This window comes from Pistacia vera, unplaced genomic scaffold (assembly GCF_008641045.1).
Source record: "Pistacia vera cultivar Batoury unplaced genomic scaffold, PisVer_v2 Contig1132, whole genome shotgun sequence".
NCBI lineage: Eukaryota > Viridiplantae > Streptophyta > Magnoliopsida > Sapindales > Anacardiaceae > Pistacia > Pistacia vera.
Window position 1 is genome coordinate 563,279 of NW_022195174.1, and position 24,319 is coordinate 587,597.

The 24,319-nt window shown below is 36.4% G+C and overlaps 1 protein-coding gene across 5 annotated transcripts in view; it reads right to left on the reverse strand.

The window, feature by feature from the left end:
* Window positions 1–13,478: 13,478 nt before the first annotated feature.
* Window positions 13,479–24,319, reverse strand: part of LOC116143003 (transcription termination factor MTERF5, chloroplastic-like) — a 30,407-nt gene continuing 19,566 nt past the window's right edge. Inside the window, exons 1-5 of one of the 5 annotated variants that reach the window (XM_031428436.1) lie at window positions 16,787–16,855; window positions 15,941–16,017; window positions 15,486–15,535; window positions 15,156–15,371; window positions 13,479–15,052 (exon numbers count right to left, since the gene is read on the reverse strand). In XM_031428436.1, coding sequence (XP_031284296.1) covers window positions 13,800–15,052; window positions 15,156–15,371; window positions 15,486–15,535; window positions 15,941–16,017; window positions 16,787–16,792 — 1,602 coding nt within the window. In that variant the 5' untranslated portion in view covers window positions 16,793–16,855 and the 3' untranslated portion in view covers window positions 13,479–13,799. Of the gene's footprint in view, window positions 15,053–15,155; window positions 15,402–15,485; window positions 15,536–15,940; window positions 16,018–16,786; window positions 16,856–24,319 lie in introns of those variants that run through there. The other 4 variants (XM_031428429.1, XM_031428422.1, XM_031428440.1 and 1 more) reach the window with 4 other exon arrangements.

The window sequence follows — 24,319 nt, forward strand, 5'->3', positions numbered from 1 at the left end:
CAACCAAGCCATCATGACTCAACCTTGCGCATCAATACGCGTAATGGAAGGGGTTCACAAGAGATAGATTTGCGAACTCACTTGCTCGAGGTAAGGTTAAACAGAGCCAGCCAGGACAATCACAATAAAGACTTAGATCATGTGCAGAGAATGCTCAACGATCTAAGGGCCCGCTAGAACGGTGCAGCAGAAGAAATAGTGAGTTCCCCCTTTATAGATGAGGTTCTCCAGGCCCCACTTCCATAGGGATTCAGGGCGCTAGAGAATAAGTCAAAGCCCATCCAGGGCAAGCCACTGCTATTGTATTTGTCGGTATCAAAGTCCACTATCAGCATAACATTGGTACGCGAAGAGGGAGGAGTGTAGTGGCTGGTATACTATGTCAGCAAAAGGTTACTCGATGCGGAGACGAGATACATTGAAATGGAGAAGCTCACCTACGCCCTTGTCATCGCCACCAAGAAGCAGCGGCCTTATTTCCAGACGTATTCCATTCACTTGTTAACCAACTTTTCGTTGAAGAAAATAATGCAAAAGCCCGAGACATCGGGTAGATTGATCCAATGGACAATGGAAATGAGTCAACACGATATCAAGTGCATCCCGAGAATGGCAATCAAAGGTCAAGCTTTGGAGAATTTCATATCAGAATTCTCTTATCAGCCAGGAGGGGAACCAAGCCCGCTAGGGGCAAATACCTCGAAAGAAGTCGAGCAGCAGAAGCCAAAGCTCAATGACCTATGGCAATAGACTTTGTATGTGGATGGCTCCTCGAACGAAAAGGAGGCAGGAGCAAGGCTCGTGCTTGAAAGTCCTGAGGGAAACCCGATCAGAGCCGCAGTAAGATTAGGGTTCGTCACCTCCAACAACGAGGTTGAGTACGAGGGGTTGCTCACAGGGATCCGCCACCAAAGAAAAAGGGGTAAAGTCCATTAAATTTACAGTGATTCCCAGCTCGTAGTCCACCAGATTATCGGAGAGTACCAGGCAAAGGAAGATAAGATGTCGTCCTACCTCCAGTTGGTGAAATCAGATCCTTTGTAGTTCTTTGGATCCCAAGGGAGAAGAACTCGATAGATGATGATTTAGCCCACCTAGCCTCTGCAATGAACCAAGAGAAAGTTGATTCCATACCAGTTAAATTCCACCCAAGACCAAGCACCTCCGCTTCACAAGAGTCAGTCTTAACAACGAGTCAGAGATACAGTTGGATGGACGCAATCATTGCCTACCTAAGGGATGGTACACTGTGAGAAGGAAGAACTGAAGCTAGAACACTACGTGCAAAGTCAGCTCGGTACACGCTCATCAATGATAAGTTGTATAAGCACGGATTCAATGTACCGCTACTATGATGTATCAACCATGAGGACGCATATTATGTTATAAGGGAGATCCATGAGGGGATTTGTGGGAACCATGCAGGAGGCATATCTATAGCATACAAAGTACTTCGTCAAGGTTATTACTAGCCAACGGTTTTTGACGATGCAACGGGCTATGTGCACAGATGCGACAGATGCCAGATATCTGCAGATACTCCACGAGCTCCACCTCAAGAATTAACTACACTGAAAGCCCCTAGCCATTTGCAATCTAGGGTATCGACATAATCGACCCTTTGCCTCAAGGAAAATGGGGTGTTAAGTTTGCAGTGGTTGTCGTTGACTACTTCACCAAATGGGTAGAAGTCTAGCCTTTAGTTACTATCACGTCGAACAAGCTGAAGAATTTCGTCTACAAAAACATCATTTGTCAGTTCAGAATCCCCTACATTATAATAACTGACAATAGGAAACAGTTCGACGGTGAAGACTTTAGATCTTTCTACGAACAGCTAGGCATCAAGAAGAGTTTCGCCACTATTTATCAGCCTTAAGCCAATGGTCAAGTAGAGGCTCTAAACAAGGTCATCAAACACACCATTAAAAAGAAGTTCGATGCCCTGAAAGGAAGATGGACCAAAGAATTGCTTGAAGCTTTTTGGTCCTATAGAACGATAACTAGAAGCTCGATAAGAGAAACCCCATTCTCTCTATCATACGGGTGCGAAGCAATGGCCCCGATTGAAGTGAGAATCAGTTTGTTCTGAAAGGAAGTTTTTGACAAAGAAATAAATGAAGACCTTCTCCGCCTGAGGCTAGACCTAATCAAAGAGCATCAGGCCAAGTCTCAGTTAAGGCTCGCCTCATATCAACAGCGAGTCAGACAATATTTTAACATCAAAGTAAAAAACAAAGACTTTAAAGTGGGCGATCTAGTTCTCAGAAAGGTCGTCCAGGGTACCCAAAACCTGAACTTAAGGGCACTTGGGGCCTAAATGGGAAGGTCCTTTTAGGATCTCTAAAAAGCTCGCACCAAGAATTTTTCACCTAGAACGCCTCAGCCTAGAACACCGACCATTTGTGAAGGTATTACCAATGAGCAGTTGGGTTCCACGTATGTCTTTCTTTTATCATTCATTGTAAGGCTGTTCGCAGCCAAAGTACTTTATCAATAAAAGATATATTATTCAAAATCTTTCTTTGCTCATCATTATTATTTTTACTCATTTAACACTTATTATTCATCGCGACCTACGCGATAACATTTAAAAAATAACTCAGAGTCAAGAGTCCAAAAAAAGGCAGCTTATCTCAATAAGCCACACCAAAATCCAACTCTATAAGGGTGAAATATCCCGAATTGACGAAGTTAAACTCGAAAAAATTTCAGAAAAACATGTCGAAGGAAATCGGCCTTAAACTAGCGACCAAAACTTGAAATGGACAATGGATTTGAAATCGGAGTTGTCACATAAGATTTTCTTGCATATATTCAAAAAAGCCCCTCAAGAAGCGAGCTACGCATAACTTGGAGCAGATTCAGATTTTTTATGACAAGTCCGATTAGGGTGATTGAAATGGCTCTATAGGAAATTAAAAAAAAAAAAATTCGCCCGATGGGGATATACCAAAATATCTTCTATTCATTATAAAGTTTGATGACAACTTAAAAAAAAAAAAAAAAAGAGAAAAAGAGATATAATAATCTTTCAGGCAAGTGGGGGAGTAGGGACATCATCTTTGGCCAGACCAGGGTGCTCGCCATCGATTGTAAGAGACGGTTCCTCGACAGAAGTATTAGTAGTGGCCTCTTCAAGGTTGGGAGCCTCTCCCGGAGAAAGATCGACAGCTTTAGGGGGAAGTGTAGCCAGGGGAGTCGGATCCTCGACTTCTTACTTGAGGCCATTCTCCTCCTTACCTTTCGAGTATACGTAGGCCATTCCCTGAGCTTCGATCCTCATCTTATCGACCTCTCTCTGATAAGCTCGCAGGAGGAAAGAGAAGTCGATCGAGGGGTGGCTTTCCACAACTTTTGCAAGAGGAAGACCTACGTCTACCAAGCCCGAGTGGAGATGGCCTTACTTAGCTCATCAATTTGAAGTGTGAGTTGCTCAGCCTTAGCTTCAGCCTTCTGTCGACCTTCTGCCTCCTAGGCAAGGTCAAGCGAGGTTTGTTTGAACTTGGCCTCCCAATCTGAAACAGCCTTTTGGGCCAAGGAAAGCTCAAAATTCAGCTTATTATTGGCACCCCGCTGTTGTGACAAACTTTTCTCTGCCTCGATTGCTTCTACTTCAGCCTTAGCTTGTTCAACCTCGTTGACCTGATTTTGTCAAGAAACTCCCTTTCCTTGACCCCAAAGGCTATCATCTCCTCCCTAAGCCGCTCGAGCTCAGCCTGCTTGGCATCCTTCTCCTCCTCCGTAACCTTGGCCCTGGCCAAAACGTCCTCATTCACTGTCTCCTCTAGTTGCCACCCTTTATGAGTGCCTTCCAACGTGGGATAGCACTCATTGTAGAGAAGCCTACTTGCCATGGTAGCCTAAAAAAACTAGGATGGAAAGTCAACAGGTAGTGATAACATGCAAGTAAAAGAAAAAAAAGGGCGAGCTACTGGTACCTTCGTCGCATAGCTGCACACCCAGGCCAGCATCTTGGTGGGAGATGAGTCTCTAACACCTGAATGTTCAAGGGGTGATGTCATTCCTGGATGTCGCGACCCCAATGCTAATATGGTCAGGGAGTTGGTCGATCAAAGCACCGATCGCAGCCCAAGCTGCCTCGTCCATCTTCTTGCCTCCCTACTGAGACAAGTTGGACTTACTTCCCCCAGCAGTAGTAGTTTGGACCATTGGAGCGGATTTCTTCTTAGCCCAATCCTTAGCCACTGACTTATTTGGGCTACCAGCCTGCACGACGACCTCCTTGCCCGAGCCAACCTACGGCTCGACCACCTTCTATTTCCCCAAGCCTCTCAAAGGCTTAGTCGATTTCTTCTTACTCGAGTTGTCGTACTGCTCGAGTGCCTTCTATTTCCCTAAGCCTCTAGTTAGCTCAAATGTCTTCTTTGATAGGCCCTTTTAGGGCTTGCGGGCACCTTTCTTACCAACTGCCTTTGAGATAGTCACAGGCTTCTTCGCATTTGGGCCTTCCTCAAGTTCACCCCCGCTACACTTCACATCGGCAATATTAGTGGGTTGCTTCATCGCCAAAGCAACCGACGTCATCTTGGCAGCTGCGAAAGCTGCCGTCTTCTTCTTAAAGCCCTTTGGTTTCTCGACCCACATTTCTGTAAAACAAAAAAAGAAGCAAATAGTAGTGACCTATCGACGCGGGAGAAATAAGCACGAGCAAGCAATAATTTAACCTTTCTTGAGAATGGTAAGAAACTTTGCGTTATCCTGACAGAATTCGTACACACTCAAATGAGGAAACGTGATGATCTCACTGATGTTACGCTGTCTGTCGGGAAGGTCACTGAAGTGTTAAAGCCTCTTCAAGCTCACAGTGGGGAAATAGTTTTGTTCAACGTTAACTACAAAGCAAAGCAACTCAGTTAGCTTAAAAATAAAGCTTGAAAGCAATCTTCGCACGCACTGATAGTTTGAAGTCTTACTCACTTCTGAAGCAAAAACACCAGTCTCCCGAGCCTCATAAAAAAAAAAATTGGGGTCCCAATACGGGACCTTCTTTGGGACGTCGACCAGCCCATTGAAATGTACCTTCCTCGCCTTGGAAAGGTAGTATGCCTGGTCTTGCCCTTTCTTTAATCTATATAGATGGACGAGTTCCTCAACGGATGGCTCGCCCAAGTCGGCGATCATGTATGCTATATACAGACCTATGATTATGACGTATGAATTCGCATACAGCTAAAGAGGAATGATGTCAAACCGTCTCAGAACACTATCAATAAAATATTGAGGGGGAATAGATACCCCACATCTTAGGAGAGTCTTAGAGGTTGCTACCCACCGAGGTGGAGGATTCTTCCGAGAAGAATTCTCGGGAACCATCAAATTAAGTCTCTCTTATGCGCCTCAAGTCCTCAACATTAATCGAGGATTGCGGTTCCCTCTGCAGCCTATGAGCTGGAGACTGCTTGGATTGAGCCAACTACATTGAGGCACGATTGGACAAGCTCGCCGCATTTGGGTCTGAGCTCCGCATGACAATTTCCTCAGAAACCTCGAGGATTATACCCTCGAGGACTGCCGAACCCGCGAGTGAATCAAACATGTGATCAATCATGTGGCTACTAGACGAAGACATAATTAAAGCTCGCGTCTGGGTACTTGAAACAGAAGCGAACATATATCAGGGCTCGAAAAACTCGACGACCTATCCACACTTTGCTTTCAGTTTAGGCAACCGAGATAGCTCATGCCAAACAACAAATTCACATGACCTACCAGGGTTCCAGCGGCCATCGCGTTAAATCCTCTTGAAACCCAAGGCTGTTGGAGACAAGCTTAAAAACCCTAGTAAAGCCCTAAAAGACTCAATGTGGCCAGGATAATGGCCACCCTCAGCCGCGAAAATCAAGAAAGCAACTAAAGAGAGGGAAATAAGCCTTAGCAAAATAAGAGAAGGGGAAGAACTCGCTGTAAAGAACACCATGACGATGATGAAGCAACAACAGAATAAGCAAAAGACATCAAAGAATTTTTGCAAGTTGAGTAAGTTTCTGAAGACTTCACTCGGTTTTATAGTGGCTTGCATAGGAGATGAAAGAGCGGGGTTCAATCGTAGCCGTCAATCTATAGTGAATCTCAACCCTCCATTTATTGAGTAATCTCAACCCCTGGACGTGGCCATGTGTCAACATCTGTGAGAAGCGACGAACCGTCAGACTGTTGCGATCATAACCATCATTACAGGTTGCCTCAACTCCGTGCGTGGACAGCTATAGTCACCCACATGCGACGAAACGTGACTGCCAAAGGCTGTTGCATTTAATGCGACATGACTGCACGTAATTTACATAATTGTCCTAACCATTTATATTCCAAGTTTGATAAGTGTCATAGAGGAAAGAAGATCCAAGTGTAAAGTATGTCGACCGATCATGGGTTCGACCCTCAAAGCTCGACCGAGCCTGTGTCTGATGGGCTACTGACGACACCAAGCTTGATATTAAATTGAGCAATAGTCTTCAAAGCTCGAAATGAGCATTGAACATTAGGGGACAGATGCTGTGTGTGATTTTTTCACCAAGCTCGAAGCATTGCAAGGATATAGTTTGATCCAAAACCAACTCGACTCCACTGATTATCCGACCCAACATAAGCTCGTCGAGATATAGTTCGACCCAGCACAAGCTAGTTGCGAACAATTCCCATGATCATTCGACCAATTCCCAGATAACTTCAAATCCTAGATATCTTGGGAATGATCAGATTGGCGGCAATCCTTGCGCAATCACAGCACCCAATCGTGAGAATATCAGAGTTGCATTTCAATTCAATTGTGATCCCTTTAATTTCGCTCTTTCCTTTATATAAAGTTTGTATATAAACCCCCTCAAACGACGAGGAAGTGATTGGAAAATATTCTTAGAATTACTATTGTAAGCTCTCACAGCAAATACAAAGAACAATGGACGTAGGCTCAAGAGTTCATCTCGCCAAACCACTTTAAAATCCTTTTTGCCATTTACTTTACTGCATTCATTATTCCTTCATTGCTGATTTTCATTAAATCATGCACACGTCTATTTCGGTTCCGGCAAGGTCAATCGAAATTCTCTAGTTGGTGCAGATTTATGTATCAACATTATTGAATCCACACTTTAGTATCTTAACTAATTCCAAGTTATGTCATATAAATAATATTACAGTTCTTAGCTTGCACCAGATCAAACTAGACCTGATGGTAAAAAAGTGAAAGAATCCAACAAAAATCCTCGAGTTTGAGTTCCCCAAACACTAATAGGGGTGGCCACTAAAAGGATTTACTCGATTGTTAATTTAATTAAGTTGCACACAAACTGACCAAAACACTCCTGATTAACAAAAAAAAAAAAAAAATAGACCTTATTGTCAAACAAATAACAAGTTAAATCATATACCAATACCAATGGGCCAAAATTGAATTTGTAGGGCCCATTACAATAAAACTTAACTTAAACAAGATGTGGGCTTTAATGGACCTAAATTGAATTTATTGGGCCCATTACAATACCATTAGCCTTCCACCCCACCACCACTATTACAATGTGTTATAAGAAAAAATAATAACTTAAATGAGTTTTATATATATATATAATGTGATTCTTATCATTTTTTTTTTTTTTTTTTTTTTGATAAATATACCTCCTTTCCATAGTATAGAGAAAGGAAAATTCCTTCAAACACCTTTATAGTTTATACTAGCAATAATATTATCCTTACAAAAATTTACATATAAAGTGGGGTCGCAAAAAATAAATGGAAGAATGAAACAAAAAGTCAAACTCATTATATTCACTCTTTCATTCATTTTTTGCCACATCACTTTGTATGGAGATCTTTATAAGATTTTTTTTTTTATAAGTGTAACATTACTCTTATACTAAATGACAGACAGTATTTATTTTCTTTTTTTTTTCTAAATAAAAATTAAAAGTTATTAAATCCTACTAATTCCTATCTAAGTATGATTTTCTTTCAAAAGTCCTCTTACATTTGAAATGTGAATAGGGTTTTTCCAATAATTTTTTTTTAGAAAAGTTAATAACAAAATTATACCATTTTGCATAGGTGTAACCTCAAAATGTTTTCATTTCTTTAAATTCTTTAATTTCATAAATCACATTTGGCGCATATAATAAAAAGATTGTTTTAAAAGAACTTATCTATATATCCATATAATCCTAAAGCCCACCCTCGATCACCATTTGGACTCCATGTAGGATTCCAGCAGAATCTTTTAAATTCCATGTAAGATTCCAACAGGATCTCTATCTTAGGAGCTCTATAATTATTGCAAATGTCTATAATTAATGTGCTAGGATGTAACTGGTTGATGGTTAGTGGATGTATTTAAAAGTTAAATGAACCATTCAACTTCAAATTAAAAGTTAAAATATCTATGGCTCCGTTTGGTTCATTATTCTGATAATTTTTAGAATAATCTTTTGAAAAAAGTTAAATTGGGCGGGTATTACGATGTAGGATTTGAAAATTAATAAAAATATCCCCTATGTTTGTTTATTTACTAAACACTCTTATAATAAAATATTAAAAGTTAACAAAAACACCCCCAACCCACCCATTAAATACCGACAGCCGACTACCACCATCGGAGGGTGACCGGAGTGTTTTTGCAATTTCTAAAAAAAATATTTGGGAGTGTTTAGTTAAATTAAAAAATTTAGGAGATTTAAAAGAAATTGAAAAATATAGAATAATATTTTGGAAATAATGACATTTTACTGTTTAATTTTTTTGGGAATACTAATAAGCGAACCAAACGAAGCCTATATATCTATATCACATTCTCATTAATACTAACCCTTCACCTCCCAAATTTTAATCATAAAGAATTTTATTCAATTAATGACATATTAATAAATTAATTATTTTATTTTATTCTGCATTAAGAAGGTTGAATCCCTCCACATTCGGCTCTTAGATACAAATGCTTTACATTTGCATTCAATGTTCTGTATTAATTTCTAACATCCACATTCACATTAAATGCTGAAATTGTTATTTGGTTTGTAGAAACTGTTCACATTCACATTCAATGTTTTGTAGAAGTCTTTCACATTAACATTCATATTAAATGTTGAAATTGTTATTTGTTTGTTTATTATTTAATCTGATAAATACTGATAATTCACATGCATTCATTGTTTTGTAGAAACCTTTGTCATTCATACTTAAAAGTAATTGTTTTGATGGTTATATTGCTTTTGTATATGTGAATGTGAAGTGGCGCATTTTTTTTTTTTTTTTTTTTTTGGTGAAAGGGTATACATGCATGGATAGGCATGAATACTAATGGATTGATAACGTGTATTATTTATTTTTGAGAATGTGAAAAATGCATTATATTAGTTGCAGTATTAATTACTTTGAATCCTCTATATAGATGTCCATTATGTAATAGTTTGTTATATAATTTATCTAAAGAAAGACAGGTGTGTAATTCATAATTCTTATTTGTCATTGTTTTCTTTTGGTTTTTCCAGTTTATTATTAAACTTTTGATGTTGATAATGTATTCATTTCTCTACGCATTTTTAATTGGTTGGAATTTATTTGCTGTTATATTGTTATAGGGGGTGTTTGTCTGAGCTTATGAAAATTAGCTTATAAGCAACAAGTGCTTATAAGCTAAGCATTTGAAATTTTAAGCAATTACGTGTTTGGTTAAAATACTTATAAGTGCCTGATAAGTAGTTGACGTGTTTGGTAAAATGTGGCTTATAAGTATATTTTATTATAAAATGACTAAAAAATGTACTACATTAAACAAAGGTATACTAAGGAATTTTAAAATTAAACAAGGACAATGTGGTAATATACTTGGTCAAACTAGCTTATAAGCAGAGTGCTTATAAGCCAAAAAAAAAAAGTACCTCCCTCCCATCTTATTTTTTTTTTTTTTTTTGCTTATAAGTTCAACTTATAAGCTTAAAAAAGTTATAAACAAACGGGTCAGCTTAATTTTAGAGCTTATAAGCTAGTTTGACCAGCTTATAAGCTTAGACAAACACCCCCATAGTCCTGTTTGATTTCTCTGCACATCATTTCAATCTTCATTTTCATCTGTTTCAGGAAAATCAAATGATGATGACCTACGAGGATTGGTATCATTCGACAATTTCAAGATGAACAAGCGAGGATTTTTGCCATAAAAACAAATTCAATTTTAGTGATGAGAAAAGAAAACAAATATTGATATATAGTTTTAATTGTAATTGTTCTATCTCTTTTTGTTGATATTTTTTTATGTTACATACATAAATCATGAAAAGAGGTTGTTGCTAAATATAACTAATTTTATTTGTTTAACAAATATCAACTGATGTTTGATGCCAAACCATGTAGCTTTAATAAACCATTCATTTTATCATCACACGCATTTTAGTTTCCACTAAACAGTTAGTAGTAAATTGACCATAACTTACTTAATAAGAATCCAATTGATGATAGGTTTGAACCCTTAGAAACTAGACAGACAGGGCTTTAATTTGATATATTATACGCTTAATTTGGATAACTGTAGCCCCACTGCCGAACCATTGCTTTTATCATCACATAAATTTTGGTTTCTACTGAATAATCAGTAGTAAATTGACCATAACTTGCTCAATAAAAATCTAATTGATCAGAGGTTTGAATTTTTAAAAACTAGATAGACAGGGATTTAATTTGATATATTATATGCTTAATTTGGATAACTATAGACCCACTACTAAAACATTATTTTTATCATCGCACACATTTCAGTTTCGACTGAACAATCAATAGTAAATTGACTATAACTTGCATAATAAAACTCCTATTGATGAGAGGTTTGAACCCTTAGAAACTAGATAGACAAAGATTTAATTTGATATACTATACACTTAATTTGGAAACTGTAGCCCCATTTCTTAACCATTTCTTGTATCATCACACACATTTTAGTTTCTACTGAATAGTAAGTAGTAAATTGATCATAACTTGCTCAGTAAAACTTCAATTGATGAGAGATTTGAATCTCTAGAAACTAGACAGACAGAGATTTAATTTGATATATTGTACACTTAATTTGGATAATTGTAGTCCTACTTCCAAACCATTTTTTTTATCATCACACACATTTTGGTTTCCCTTGTTTCTCGTTTCCACTGAACAATCAGTAGTAAATTAGCCATAACTTACTCCATAAAAATCCAATTGATGAGCAGTTTGAATCTTTGTAAACTAGAAAGATGGAGCTTTAATTTGATATATTATATGATGAATTTGGATAACTATAGACTTGCTGCCGAACTATTTATTTTATTATTATACACATAAAACCAATTCAATTTTAGTGATAACAAAGGAAAATAGATATTGATATGTAGTTTTAATTGTATTTGTTCTATCTCTTTTTGTTGATATTTTTTAATGTTACATACATATATCATGAAAAAAGGTTGTTGTTGAATATAACCAATTTTATTTGTATTACAAATATCATCTGATGTTTATTGCCAAATCATGTAGTTTTAGTAAACCATTTGTAATATGTCGAGCTATTATTATTATCCTTAAATGAAAACAAATATTGATATATAGTTTTAATTGTAATTATTCTATCTCTTTTTGTTGATATTTTTTTATGTTACATATATATATCATGAAAAGAGGTTGTTGATGAATATAACTAATTTCATTTATTTAACAAATATTAACTGATATTTGATGCCGAACCATGTAGCTTTAGTAAACCATTCATTTGATCATCACACACATTTCGATTTTCACAGAACAATCAATAGTAAATTGACCATAACTTGCTTAATAAAAATCAAATTCATGAGACGTTAAAATATTTGGAAACTAGATAGACAGAGCTTTAATTTGATATATTATACGCTTAATTTGGATAACTGTAGCCAAATCATTCCTTTTATCATCACACACATTTTGGTTTTTACTGAAACAATTAATAGTAAATTGACTATAACTTGCTCAATATAAATTCAATTGATGAGCGGTTTGAACCTTTAGAAACTAGACAAACAAGGATTTAATTTAACATATTATATGCTTAATTTGGACAATTGTAGCCTCACTGTCAAACCATTCCTTTTATCATCACACATATTTCGGTTTCCAATAAACAATCAATAGTAAATTGACCATAACTTGCTCAATAAAAATCCAATTGACATTTCGGTTTCCAATGAATAATTAGTAGTAAATTGACCATAACTTGCTCAATAAAAATCCAATTGATGAGAGGTTTGAACCTTTAGAAACTAGATAGACAGAGATTTAATTTAACATATTATATGCTTAATTTGGATAACTATATCCTCACTTCTGAACTATTCATTTTATCATATCACACATTTCGGTTTCCACTGAATAATAAGTAGTAAATTAACTACAACTTGCTCAATAAAATTCCAATTGATGAGAGGTCTGAATCTTTAGAAACTAGACAGATAGGACTTTAATTTGATATATTATACACTTAATTTGGATAACTGTGGCCCCACTGCCGAACCATTCTTTTTATCATCAGACACATTTCGGTTTCCCCTGTTTCTCATTTACACTGAACAGTCAATAGTAAATTGCATAACTTACTCCATAAAAATTCAATTGATGAGCGGTTTGAATCTTTGAAAACTAGAAAGATAGAACTTTAATTTGATATATTATACAGTGAATTAGGATAACTATAGACCTGCTACCAAACCATTTATTTTATTATCACAAACATAAAACCAATTCAATTTTAGTGATGACAAAGGAAAACAAATATTGATATGTAATTTTAATTGTATTTGTTTTATCTCTTTTTGTTGATTTTTGTATTGATTTGGTTGTTTGATTTGTGGGTTTTGTGGGTTTTACAATTATCGTCTTTCTTTAGGATGCTATCATTAAATGTTTTTTTTTTTTTTTTTTTTGCTATAAGTGGTGGTCAATTCTAATTGCAGCGAATGGATTTGTGTCATATGACCTTTATCTTCATAGCTTCTTCAATGCTTCAATTAAGTTGCCTTCAGATTATACTACTAGAGTTATTGTTGCTTTCTATTTGAATTCTCTTCTCAACATTCTTAATTTTTTTTTTCCTAAAATAATAATAATTCATTTTCCCTTTTCAACAACTAAAATAAGTTTTTTACTTTGGCTCTGCAAGTGTCTTGCTTAAAAGTTTACATTTTTTAGCAAGGTTTCCCTTTCTCTGATTGATTTATAAACTTACCAATAATAACCAATGAGTTATCTTACAAATTTTTTGGCTTATCAATAAGTTTTAAACTTTGGTTTCAAATGTCAAATAGTGACATATTTGAAAAGAACCATGATGATATAAACTGAGTTAAACTTGTGGATATTTATTTATTGACTTTCTAATTATCAATTCAATATAAAATGAACTGAAATACAAAAAATATATATTTAAAATAAAAAAAACCAATAATAATGTAAAAAATATATAATAAACATATCGGCATAACGCATAGGCTTTCCATCTAGTTGGGTTATAAATTGGACAACCATCAATAGGATAATGTTATCCGACAGTAAACCCTTACATTTGAAAGAAACAAGAAAAAAGAATTCTCCCGCAAACCCTTACAATTTTATACATTCTAAGAGTCTTTTGGTATTAGATAAATTTTCCATTCACAATCGTACCACTGAAATGTTCCGCGTCAAATATCTTAATTTGATAGTTTCTCATATGTCAGTTTGGTGATGTGGTGAGACCGTCGAGTCTAAGAGATGATATGGTGAGACTGTCTTATGTAAGTTTTTCTCGTGATGAGGGGTCATGTGGTGGTTACCATTTTCAGTATTTTCATCTTCAAAACTTTCTCAAAGTCACAACCTGACAGAGAGAGCATTTGAGTGGGCAGCATTTTCACTCCTGACTCCTTTACAAGCACATATCTTGGCCTTATTCTCTGCTCCAAACTGTAACTAAAATATTGAGGGAACTTAACCAGCTCAGATTTTTCATATCCCATGGTCAAAAAGAACTCCCATTTTGGTATCAAATTCTCTGTCAAGCTACAAGTATATAGAGCTGCATATCTCGAAATCATGGTCCGAATTTCTTCCACGCTATACCCCTTTGCCAAGAAGAAATCGGTCACAGGCTTCAGATTGCCTTCAATACTATGACCAAGAGTCAGTGGTGATTTTCGGAGAAGAATGGAGACGTCAACCCCTAATGAACGGAAGTACTCAACTGTTGGTCGTAGATTCTCCTCCACGCTATAACCGACAATCTTTGGCCATCGAGTCAAGATTTTACCTATACTCTCAGATGATAGGCCTAACTCGTACAGGAAATCAACGATTGCCTGAAACTTCTGCCTGCTATGAGTGAGGAGTCCAGGGAAGCGGTATATAACTTTTGCCCACTGGTCCTTGTCCACACCCAAATCTTCTAAGAACATCATTGTGGGTATTAGATTTTCAGATAGACTAACTGAGCACAATGAAGGCCTTTGGATGAGGATTTTAGGAATGTCTGATTTAGGTACCCCAAGATCAAGAAGAAACTCAACTAGTGGTTTGATTTTCCCCTCCAAGCTGCAGTAGCCAAAATCAGGACATCTGCGTGTAATTACCTTGATCTGTTCAAGATCCATGCCAAGCTCTAAGAGGTAGAGGAATTGAGGGCGTAAATCTCCAACTGTGCCAATCTCAATCATTCGAGAGACAGATTTTGGCTTCTTAGAGTCAAGAGCAGAACCAGATTGAGAAACTGATGTGGCTGGCGTTTTTTCACTAGGTCCATTACTGACCACCTTTGGCTTCTTGGAGTCAAGGGGAGCAGAAAAGGATTGAGAAACTGACGCAGCTGCCTTTTCTTTAACAGGTGCATTAGAGACCCCTTTCGGCTTCTTGGAGTCGGGGGTGGAAAGGTGTTGAGAGACTGACGCAGCTGACTTGTCTTTGACAGGTGTATTAGGAAAGTTCTCCACTAAATTTACGACATTTCCATGCTCTACAAGAAGAGAATCAATATAAGGAATAAGAGTGTCCCTGATCTCAAGAGTTGTGAGCTCTCTTCCTGTATGGCAAGCAAATTTTGATTAGTGGGAAAAATAAGAATTTGAAACAAAAGCACTTAGAAAACAGTAGCCAAAAATAACCAGTACATATTGCAATCGAACCTACAAGATACCGAGATTTATGAACAGAATGAAGCCTTGAGACAAGGTGATCGATGAGAAGATCTGATTTAGTGATGGTTTTTGCAGCAACTACCTTGCTCAGACCTTGTTTCTTCAAGAACAAGGATAACACAGATTTGGCTTCTTCTTTTTCAGCTGCTAACAGGGTTGGAGGCACTACTATGGAGTTGAACGATCCATTTCCAGAAGAAAAAGTTGCTTTTATATCACAACATGGTGTTAATACTAAAAAGGGTACAAGAACATGTAAATATGGATACGTTTAGCTTCTATATGAATGTTATAGTACTAGAAGAACGGCATGCTTACCAAGCTTTGCTTGGCAAAAGATGAGTTTCTCAGGAAAAGAAAGTCGAGTCCTACAGAAGTATTAAAGGACGTCAATGCTCAAGCTAAGAAAAATAAAACAGAAGAAATATCGGTATTAAAGAAAAAAAGGGTGATTTCACCATATAATAGCACAGAATAAGCAATTTCCTTCTTGACCAAATAACTTAAGCAAGAGGTTAAATGAAGCTTCTTTGTGGTTTAATTTAACATTACCAATCCTAAGATTGTATTGAGTTCCCTTTTCCCTTTCTTTTTCTCTAGATAAATAAATGCAACTGAGTTGGAATATAATTTAACATAGTAGCACCCACGTTATCATTCACCCCAAAAACATATAAACAAAAGAACAACAGGAACAAAGATTTCTGCTTTTCTGTAACAATAATTTTCAAAACTGAAGACAGAAACGAAAATTAAAGGAAAAGAAACTCTACCCCGTGATGCAAAGAGTTCCTCTAAAGAGAGATGAAAAATCAGACAAGCGGCTTGCACAAAGGGCTTTCATTTCCATCTTCAGGAAGGTAAACAGAAACTTTTATCAATACAAGACCAGTGTACAAATACAACTTATATTGACTCCTTCAATGAGAGTCCAGTTACTCTGTTTCATTGAAAACAGAACGTACAAATATTATTGAATATCTGGAGTTGTATAAATTAAGATTCATTCAATGAGCATCCTTTATTTCATAGAAACTGGGGGAAATAATCAACCATATTTAATAACATCAACCAATATTCCCACCACTCAAACATATCTATCAACAAGAATAGATTCACCAGCGACACAAATCATCACGCTGTAACCTGAATTAATCGACTTTAGAATGTGCAAAATCATCAAATTTGTACAAGAACAAATAAATTTTTACACAAATTTCATTTCAGTAACATCCATTGCATTGCTCATAAACGCTACCATTATCAATTCTCACATTGCTAAATAGTAGTATCACTGTTCAAACCCATTAAACAGTCAATCTTTACATTCTTAAGTCAGAAATAAACTTTTGAAAAAACACGAACCAATATAAAATTTTCCTTCCCAGTTAACATTCAAGAGGAAAAACATAAATAACTCATTTTGATCAAAGGAATGTCCATGAAATTTACAGAAAAAACAAGCCCAGATACAAGATAGCAGTAGCAAATAAAGTTAACGAAAGGGAACTGAAAATATTTAGCTCAACTCAAATTCAAGTCAATTTGCATATATATTTATATTTTAATTTAAAAAAATAATAATAATTGAAAATGAAAATAAAGAATGCAGATCTTACCAGCATTGAGCAATATGGAGTCTAATCTTCAGCTGCGAAGCCCTTCACTTCACTCTTTCCCAGTTTCTCGTCGAGCCCCGAGACTTTGATTGACCTGCACAGAGAAGAGAAGAAATTTAAAGGCTAACTAAACACCGGTTTAGTGTTTGTCAGACACTCTGGACGGTCAAGTCGAACGATTTAGTGTATTTGGATGAAGGGCTGACAGAACGGCACGACGCCGAATTAGATAAATAGGTCGGACTTGGAAATATCTCGGAAAAGCAAGAACGTTTGAAGCTAGGTGCTTAGTTATTTCTGATGAATATTTGAAGGGTTTGCCTTGGTGTATTCATAATGAACCTCAGGGTTAAAATCTAAGGAGGACTCTGAGTCCACTTTGTATAGACTGTTCCCTTCTTGCCTTTATCGATTCAAAGGAGCTTCATTTCCGATATATCCTGGATCTTGATGAAAATTAGAATGTGTAGGAGTTCTTGTTCCTATTTAGGATACGACTATACTATGGACTAATGGCCTGGAAGTCCCGTGTTTAGCTTAACTTGTAAGATAGTCAACTCAGTAGAATGGACAGTTCATAATGTGAATCTAAGGGGTCCACACCGATTGGCTGAGGCCTGACCATAACGTATTTGTTTCGTAATGGGCCTCGTCAGCCCAATACGTTTGGTTCCAAACAGATTAAACGAATAATCGTGTATAAATATTACACACTTCATTATGTAATTAATTGTATTCGTTAAATGGATTCACAACTTGAAGCCCTTCAACCTAAGCAACAATCAATGTATAACAAGATTGAATTTGTCAAGTGATACAATTAATGATTAAACTTATCTACTTAAATTGTGATCAAATGTCATTTTATGTACGTACGTGTCCAAATATTGCAGAGATCCTAAATTTATTATAAAAGGTATGTATATAATCACAAAATGACATTTAAAACTAAAACTACTTGAGGAAGCGAGATTGTTCTAAAATCCTGAAAAAGAGGTTAGCTGCAGAGCATTTATGGAAGAACTTTATGCCAGTACAGCAGAGTATTCATAGAATCCTCATTTATTGCCTACCATGCTACTGAATCGGTCTCACTTTAATGTATGTATCGAGGAGCAGCGTAAGGCGTGTATGAACATACCAATAAATCTTCTACAGTACATCGTGTCAACTGATAGTGTGATTGTCAAAGACTTTCTTAAGAATGAAAGTCAACAGCTGGGAACACTTGCATCACGATGACTATTGAAACAGCTGAGCAGAAGATCTATGATGATGCACACTTACGCGGTATAACCAGAGTAGATATTCGTTAGATAGAATTGAAATTCAAGTGACCACAAGATAATACTCGGACTATTTTAAGTGTAGAACGAACAGTATCAGCCATGTACTTCAGTTCTTTAGATTAATGACTGAGTCGGTTTGGGTCGAGAATTGAAAAAATTCAGAAACACAATGAGAGAAAATAACTTCTCCTTTCTTCTTGTCAAAGTAGTTATATATCTCTAAATTTAGTACCTCAAGGGGTTGGTCAATCTCAAAGAAGTTTACTCTTTTTATTGAGTTCTTGGATTCAAATCTTAAGTCACCTATCACTTTGTAACTTATCTAATCCTTTAAGCTTGTAGAGTGTTCAATGTACTCGGGTTTTAAGTGTGTATATTACTTGTAGAGGTTCAATGAACATAGGGTTTGAAGTGGGTATATTGCAAATCTAAAGGGGGGTATTGAGGATTATTGTAATAGTTGGTGGTAGTTTGGATTTTCTGAAACCTTGGGGGAATTAGTAGATAACAGGTCTATTTTAAATACAAACGTAATTTCTCAACGTATTAAGTCAATATTTTTTTTTTTTTTTTTTTTTTTTCTGTGAGACAAGTAAACATCTAAAGTTGCTTAATTTGACAATTAGAATTAGTTCATTACAAGTAACTATATAAACTATGAGCAAAAACAACTAAAGTGTCTAAGTAATTTTTTCCCACAGATTTAATTGATGATAAATATTAAATGATAATGGAGTGTCACTAAGTAACAAGACGATTTAATTAAACATCTTTAAACTTCTATTTAATTATTAAACCACATATAAAAAGGTGGAGAATAGTTAATATGTGCTGATTTTTAATGCTAAAAACATGATAATTCACTAAAAAATGTGAATAATATACTACCTAAGAGAAAGTCAAGAACCACATTTGGGTGACCTAATGTATAAAAGCAATGAGATTTCATTAGTTCTTAAGTTCAGAGTCCCCCAGACACTAATAGGAGTAGCCATTGGCTTTTACTCGGTCACAGTTTTAGAGTCCTAAGACATTAATAGAGATGCGCGTAAACTAACCCGACACCCCCGGTATAAAGAAAAAGTGATACCCTATTGCCAACAAAATTTTTAGATTTTTTTTAAAGATACATAGTTTTATCCTTTAATTTCATATTTTTTACCCTCACCCCCTTATTGATTAAACTTTACCTTTGATCTTCAACTTAATATACTTAATGCAATTTTATTATCATTTTATCTTTTTATCCTTAATCATTAAACATACTTTGCCCCTAAATATAGCTTCTATATCCATCATCAATTATTTTTAGCGTCTTCTCAAATTTAGTAAATTTCAACAAGAAATTTAAATAAACGAATATAATTGAAAAATTTTATGAAATTTAATCAAAACTCTTACAACATTAATTAAGATAAAATCAAAAAGATACGACTTTTTCTATATAATCATTGAATTAACAATCTTACAACATTTATGTAATTGATTTAGAACATAAAATAAAAAGAAAACTTAACCTAGATCCTGAAGTGCAAGATACTGGATCAATCTCTTCCGGCAGACTTCTTCAGGAGGAAACTTGGGAAGAAGACTGGCAACTGTCTAGCATTCTCCAAATAAGAAGTATACTGAAAATCTTCCCAAATGTTGTGCATCAGCTTTATTATTATTGTACCCTTTATCCAAACTTATATTTCCTGAATGGAATTATCCTGAAGCGGCTTCAAATTAATATTTTGATGTGCTCCCCTACTGATGAAGTTCTTTAGGGATTTCTAAAGCACCAGCTTCCTGTTCTTATATTGAAATGGTACAAGCTCAGAAATCTCTGGCCATAAATCGCCAAAACTCCAATTGCAGCAAGAATACTCGAATTCCTCGTTCAACATATAGTACGGGAAGCTAATTCTCGTCCATCCCGGTTTGACTGCGGTATAGCCCTACAGTGAGTTGAATTTAATCATTAACCGAACTAGTTTAATGAAAATTTTTGAAAAATTTAGGGCCTGTTTAGTATAGAAGTAAGACAATTTAAAAAAAAAAAAAAAAAAAAAAAAAACAAGGGATAAAAACAATCTTATATAATGTATTTGGTAGAAGTGAGTCAAAATGTTTTTCGAAAACAGTTTTTCAATCCAATCCTAAAATTTTAACGGTATATAAAACATATTAAGATGCAACTCAAAATTTTGAATTATATTTTAGTTTTGAAAATTATTTTTAAATCACAAATTATTGTATGAACAAGTTATAATTTACCTTTGTATGGCAGAACGAATTTTAAGCGATCGAGTGTCATCGAAATTAAGCAGGCTGTGACCGTAGGGTGCGGCACAGGCGCAGCCTCCGCGAGCTTGGATGCCGAACAAGTCATTGAGTGTGTTACAAAGGCTCCATTGAGAGGCTTTCCCCTCATCTTTGACGTTTCCGAGGGGAATTTGTAGTGGAATATGAGGAACGATAGTATAGCCGTCTCTTGTTGGTAATGTTTCCTAAAACCTCAATGTTTCGGTTTGGAGAAGCCTCTCTAAGCTCTTTCGATGTAGATATCTTCTTGCTTTTCGATCACTTCATAGCCAACGTATTCTTTCACCCAAAAGCCAATGCAGCTCTGATGGTTTGAATTATTTGAGGAGTTCCACCGTTTTCTCGCTCTTCTATTTCATCCAAATAATGTGTCCTACAAAAATTGATCATGAAATGTTTTAGTAATACTACTAGAAACGTGAATACTCCGACGTCGAGAACTACCGTCGGAGTTCTTACACTATGCCCACACGATTGCATGTAGGCGATAAAATGATCAGACCCTGATGCACCGGGGCATGGGTCAAGCTCAAGGCCGGTGTAAGCTCGCGTCAGAGCAAAGATTTGTACACCAACGCGTGGGCTGGCTTCAGCAGTCAGGACACATTGTCTCCGACAATAATACCCTCTCCCGCAACGGAGGTCTGTCTCGACGCACAAGTTTTTTATTTTTGATTTCAATTCTCGTCGAGACAGGCCTTATTTCCAGATGTAGTTTAAGTTAATGTAGAGCATTAGAAAAGCAAAACATAAGAGGTATTACTGCCTCATTGAACCATTGACATACTCAACAGTTCCACCTCCACAGGTTGATGGAGGAGAAGATCAAGCCGGTAAAGAGCCTTGCTCATCAGAAGAATGCGCGATCCCGGACCGCCAGAAACCTTGTGTGGACTCAAGAACACAGCATCATGCCATCAATCTCCCCGACCTCATGTCAATCTCCACATAAGGACCACTGCATATCATTGATATATATTGAAATTAAGATCTTCTTCGATTCAAATTTTTTGAATTTTTAAAGATCTCATGACACCTTACCTCGCAGCAAAATCAAAGCATGCAAACCCGCCGTGTTGATGAACAAGTCTAGAAATCGATCTTGTATCAGAATAAATTCCAGTGACATTACTGCAAGCAGAGAAAGAACCCAAAATTGGCGGCCGGAATCCTTATACAACTCAAGCTGCAGTCTCAGCTCTTCAATATTTATTAGCCAGTATCGTCAAGACCATCTCTATTACTTCAGCCAAACTCTGTCGCCATAAGGATATTTAGTGGTGTTCTAAGGCCCAACAAGAACCACCCATCTTTCTTCAGTGCTTAGACATTTTTGAGCCTTTCTCTCATATGTTGGTGCACTGCAATCCCCTAACCTCTTGAAGCCTCTAATGCAGCTTGCCGATCCAAAATATTTGCATCATCGCCCACGTACTCGACCTACAGCATCTCCCCGCCTATCATCGTTTGATGTATAGGGCGCTTCATGCAGCATTTTCGTCGTCGGCGTCGCCCACAGAACTGTCGCCGTGTGGGTGTTACCTATACACACAAGAGAATTTACGTAAAATTGTGAAGAAGAGAAATTTTTACGGTGATTGCGCTATTAAAGCTTGTTTTTTGACATTTTGAAGCTGGCAGGTAACAGATTCACAACATCATCGTATTAGGGCGTGAAACTACTTAATATATGAGAATTCTCAAATACGACGTTGACAGTGTTTTTGTAAACTTCGATAAGTTATAAGAGATAGTTTTCAATACGACAATTGAACAGATTTATATTTTTTGTATGCGATGATGACTTAAAATATGGACGTAGCAGGAGAGACGACTAATAAATATATGCTTATTGAAATATTTAACTTACCATAGAAGGGAAGAACATTGTCGAGATATGATCTTCGATATAGTGAAGGCACCGGCCGGAGGCAGTGTGATCTGCAGGTGAGCCTACGTTTTCCGAAAGGGAATCGAATTCTACATCGCCTCCAATAATCTGAGAGCGCAGCCAGGACAGTTCTTCTCCGAAGAGTCGCTTATTGGCACGCCCATCTCTGGAATCCTGACCGATTCAGAGTGATGGCATAGATCATTTTCTGACTGAGAGCTTGTTTTTGTAGAAGAAATAGCTTCTTACTGTTAGCATTGCTGACTTGATGGCTTCTTTTGCCACCAGAGACCTCACTCTCTAACATAACAAAAAAACAAAATATCAGCAGACCTTATACGTGAAAAAAAATGAAATAAAGACTCGTAGAAAACTTGTAAGATTATAATGCTTTGAGTGGACAATTGGATTGTTTATATAAAGAGAGATTACAATGGCAAGAATCAAGGGCAACATGAAGCTGTGTTGGTTGATATTTTAATTCAGGTAGCTTTAATTCTTAACTTTGAAGACGTTGATAAGAATGGTGGGAATATGACCTGAAAATGAAGACCAAGTGGGAAAAATACACATTGTGGAGCTTGAATTTATAATCGTGTTCTTGCATTTGTTGGTTTGTATTTCTATGTGTTGACTAATTAATAAGAGTAAATTGAGGTCATACTATGCCTCGTCAGGTCAGGTCTACTGTATTTTTTTCTATGGGCTTTAGTCATTGCCAGCTTTTTGGTTTCTTACTATTGCGTGTGGTGTTATAATGAATATAATAGAGAAGAAATCTGAACGTTAATTAGTGAAATACACACGTCATTACATAATTAAAGCGCAGAGGACCATAATCCGTTTGAGTCTTTTTGCATCTAATAACTTTCTAGATCTTTAAATTTTTAAATCTTTGGATTACAAAAACATTCAATCCTCTGGCTGTTGAAGTGATACTACGTCTAGAGTTCAAACTCATACACAAACTAATCCTTATGGATTCTTGTGGTTACCAGGCATGCTGTCATTCATACCCTTTAGTTTTTATTTTATTATATTTAATATTAAATCATCAAATCTATAATGAGTATACGGGGTTTGCATGAGTTATTTGCACAAAGAGTTTATATATGTAGAATAATGTTTTAGTCTTGGCTCTGTCGTGTATATATATTATTATTATAGCCAATTCTGTTGACTTGGAGAATAAGGCGTATACTGAGAAAATTATACTGAAATCTATTAACGGTTAAAATTTTATATTTTAATTCTTTCTATATTTTAGGAATAATCTTTGGTATTGCAAAAATCCATGCCTTTGAAAAGGGTCTGACTTGCCTTTGACTAGGCTAATCTTTTACAAAAAGTTTTCATAACCAACAACGTGGCGGCTGTATGGGAGTAGAGCTGGCGTGCCAACACAGCCCACCTTAAAAAAGCATGACACCAGTCCCCGACAAGGCACATAATCCTGTGGCCGTGTCTTGGGCTTTGAAAAGGGCAAGGGACGACACTGTTAGAGGTGTGCTGTGGATCGCGTATTAAAAAAAAATTTACGATCGACCGTGTTATGCCGTGCCAGACAACTAAAACTGAAGGCCCACATGGCCCATGGTGCTGATGGACGTTGTGTGCCTCATGGCCGACATAGGCTTTACTCAAAACATTAAAAAAAAATTTTTTTTAATTTTCGTGGGTCGTGCTGCCGGCCCACATGCTAAATCTCTAAGCCAATGGCACAACCCAAGGCAGGCTGGCTGCACAAAATTGTGATGTCGTGCAAAAAAATTGTGGGCTATGCGTACCCACGTGCCACATGGCCATGCCACCTCTAGGCAGGCACGACCTCTAAAAAAATTAAAAAAAAACTACTAGATGCTCGATCACCCCCTGCAATGGGGGGTATGACTATTTCACACTTTTAAATTTTTTTTTATTTTTCTATAAATACCCCATTATTTCTCTTGTTTTTTCACATCCAATTTCAATCTTCATTCTCTTCTCTCTCATTTGTTTTGTATTAATTAAAAAAATATATATATCACCATGAAATATAATAAAAGA